The 3,746-nt window shown below is 40.3% G+C and overlaps 1 protein-coding gene across 1 annotated transcript in view; it reads left to right on the forward strand.

Annotated features, from left to right (window-relative positions):
- Positions 1-3,746, forward strand: part of BUB1B (BUB1 mitotic checkpoint serine/threonine kinase B) — a 74,863-nt gene that overhangs the window by 61,457 nt on the left and 9,660 nt on the right. The window contains exons 15-16 of the mRNA XM_014534776.1: positions 2,104-2,378; positions 3,336-3,469. Of these exons, the coding sequence (XP_014390262.1) occupies positions 2,104-2,378; positions 3,336-3,469 (409 nt within the window). The remainder of the gene's footprint in view (positions 1-2,103; positions 2,379-3,335; positions 3,470-3,746) is intronic.

The following is a 3,746-nucleotide window of genomic DNA, read 5'->3' on the forward strand; positions in this document are numbered from 1 at the left end:
CCGTGCACCAGGCCTCTATCCTATATAGTAAAAGGGTAATATGCAAACTGACCCTAACAGCAGAAAGACTGGGAATGACTGGTCACTATGACACACACTGACCACCAGGGGGCAGACGCTCAATGCAGGAGCTGCCCTCTGGTGGTCAGTGCGCTCCCACATGGGGGAGCTCTGCTCAGCCACAAGCCAGGCTGATGGCTGCCAGTACAGCGGTGGTGGTGGGAGCCTCTCCTGCCTCCTCAGCAGCGCTAAGGATGTCCGACTGCAGCTTAGGCCTGCTCCCCGCTGGCAAGTGGACATCCCCCGAGGGCTGCCGGGCTGCCAGAGGGATGTCTGATTGCCAGCTTAGACCCAATCCCCCGGGGAGCAGGTCTAAGCCAGCAGGTGGTCATCCCCTGAGGGGTCCCAGGCTGCAAGAGGGCACAGGCTGGGCTGAGGGACCCCCGCCCCGAGTGCACAAATTTTTGTGCACGGAGCCTCTAGTTTTACATAAGGGACTTTAGCATCTGGCGGGGGAAGGGGGTCACCTGAAGCCAATTCCCCATGACACCAAAGGATGACTTCTAAGTTTTGGGAGACTCAAAGTTATCCAAGGGTTTTCTGTGCAGGGGGAGAGGGTCTCCTCCCTTAACCCCCATGTTATTCAAGGGTCACCTGTACTAGCATATATTTCACTTGTTTTAAAAATACCTTTTTGCCGAAACCGGTTTGGCTCAGTGGACAGAGCGTCGGCCTGCGGACTGAAGGGTCCCAGGTTCGATTCCGGTCAAGGGCATGTACCTGGGTTGTGGGCACATCCCCAGTGATCTCTGGTCAGGGCACATGTAAAAAACAACCAATGAATGCATAAATGATAAATAAATGGAATAATAAATCGATTTCTCTGAAATCAATAAATAAAAATAAAATACACTTTTTAAATGCATAGGATATGCTTGTTCCTGTATCCCACCAGATAATATATATGACAACAATGATTGTTTCTGGGGAGTGATAATTGAAGTGATGGGGAAGATAGGGTTCAAGTGCAGGAGGGAGAATTTTTCACTATATATCCTTTTAAATCCTTTTGAACTATTTGACTTTATTTTTTAATATGTTTTATATATTTTTATTTTTTTAAAGGTGAGATTTACTTCTCTTTTTTTAAAATATATTTTTATTGATTTCAGAGAGGAAGGGAGAGGGAGAGAGAGATAGAAACATCAGTGATGAGAGAGAATCATTGATTGGCTGCCTCCTGCACGTCCCCTTACTGGGGATCAAGCCTGCAACCCAAGCATGTGCCCTTGACTGGAATCGAACCCAGGACCCTCCAGTCTGCTCTATCCACTGAGCAAAACCAGCTAGGGCATGTTTTATATATTTTTAGAGAGGAAGTGAGAGAAAGAATGAGAGAAACATGGATGTGAGAGAGAAACATCAATCAGTTGCTTCCCATATGCACCCCAATTGGGGACTGAACCCGCAACCTGGGCATGTGCCCTGACTGGGAATCGAACCAGCGACCTTTTGGTGCCCCAGACAACACTCAGCCAACTGAGCCACACTGGCCAGGGCAAATTAGTTGACTTTTTAAAACCATATATATGTATTACTTGTAAAGACAAAGGCATATTTTAAATGTTTCTCTTTATACTTTATATTTTGTTTCCCATATTTTTCTACCATGGTTGTGAATTACTTTTAATAAAAATTAACTATTTGGCATAGAAGATTACTTAAAAACTAGTAGTATAGCAAATTATCAGAACATTCTCTAGGCCAAAAAAAAAAAAATAGTTTTAGCCCTTTAGTTCTTAGGTGAAATTGGTTGGGGAAAAAAACCATTGCCCAGTATTTTTCCTTTGTGTGTTGTATGGAGATTCCTCATAGTGTATTTTTGATGAAATGTAGTTTGCTGTTTTCATGATACAAAACTTTTTTCTTCAAATGTTATGATGTGCTTTTAAAATTGTCTTTTCTTAGAGATTCTGATACACTACTTTTGTACCCTGTGTTGAAAATCACATAGCAACAGTATGTCTCTCTAAGTAAAAAAGATAGGGCATCCATATGCTTATTGAAATATTTCAGCTGAACTTTACTTGATTTTTATTTCAGGATGAATTTACAGGAATTGAGCCTTTGAGTGAGGATGCTATTATCACAGGTTTCAGGAACGTAACTATTTGTCCTAACCCAGAAGACTCCTGTGACTTTGCTAGAGCAGCTCGTTTTGTATCCACTCCTTTTCATGAGATAATATCCTTGAAGGATCTCCCTTCTGATCCTGAGAGACTGTTGCAGGAAGAGGATCTAGATGTGAAGACCTCTGAGGACCAACAGACTACTTGTGCCACTATCTACAGTTCACCTCTCAGCATCAAGAAGCTGAGGTGATTGATGATTACAGGTTGCACAAACCAGGTTGTTTAAGTGCTCTCTTATTGTGCGTGCTAATCAGTTGTAGCAATTAATTATCATCTCTTACTACCTGTCAGGTACTGTGCTAAGTGCTTTGCATGACAATAGGATTCCCCCAGATAAAGTGTCAAAGGAATTTAGTAATTGATTTAAATATGAGGGTCAGAAAAGTACATTTTTATGGTTAGGAGACTAAGAGGCCCAGGAGGAACATGGTGTATACCTGATTGGAAGAGAAGAAGCATTTATTTTTCCTTTAACATTAAGTTTAAAATAATAGTAGAATAACTTGATACTAACTTCGGTTAGGCAACTAGAGATGTATTTTTAAAAAGTATATTTTGATAGAGAGGTGGAAATGAACAAAGAATAATTATGAGGGAATGGCATAGAGAGCCAGAGACTAAGCCTTATAATCTATCCATATTTAAAAGTTGGCTAATTTTAGCAAACTTATTTCAGCTTCAGGAATAGTCTTAAGTTTGCCAATTTTTGTTTTTAAACTGCATTTTCAGACTTTTTCTCCAACAAACTTTTTATCAGATTTGTTAGCATGTTTTCACCTTGAGTGATGTTGGTGTCCCGTTTTCTTTTTTGACCCTTTCTTTTTGCAGAGTAAAAAATCCAGAGAAGCGATCAACAGGAAGAAAGTTAGTGTCTGTTTCAGTTTTCTCAATCATTTAGGATAGATATAGAATAGGCATTTACTATAGATTAGGTAAATAAAGCATAATTTAGAAATTTAATGCTAGGTATTGCCTGTTAACCAGGGTAGATAAAGCTACCTAGATTCTGATTATGAATCTACTTTTGTTTCAGGAAAATAATGGCTTTTGAAAATGAGACTATTAAATATCAAAATGTTATATAACAGATAAAATTGACATGTATTTTCCCTATGAGGATTGACTGATTTGTAATTCTTTCAGCCCAATTATTGAAGACAGCGGTGAGGCCACACATTCCTCTGGCTTGTCTGGATCTTCTGCCTCAGTTATAAGCACCTCCTCCATCAAATGTCTTCATATTCCTGAGAAACTGGAGCTTACTAATGAGGCTATAGGTAAGTACACATATACCACTGACTTGTAAGCAAACATCTACATCCATGTGTAGTGCACACTTATTTATTTCAGCAAACTGAACTGTTTTTTTCTAGAAAAGTTTCCATAAATTGTGAAATTTCTAGAATATATTAGTACTAACAGAACATCCTCCTATATAATAAAAGGCTAATATGCAAATTGACCGAAGAGTGGAACGACCAGTCACTATGACGCGCACTGACCACCAGGGGGCAGACGCTCAATGCAAGAGCTGCCCCCTGGTGGTCAGTGCGC

This window comes from Myotis brandtii, unplaced genomic scaffold, assembly GCF_000412655.1.
Source record: "Myotis brandtii unplaced genomic scaffold, ASM41265v1 scaffold133, whole genome shotgun sequence".
NCBI classification, from domain to species: Eukaryota; Metazoa; Chordata; class Mammalia; order Chiroptera; family Vespertilionidae; genus Myotis; species Myotis brandtii.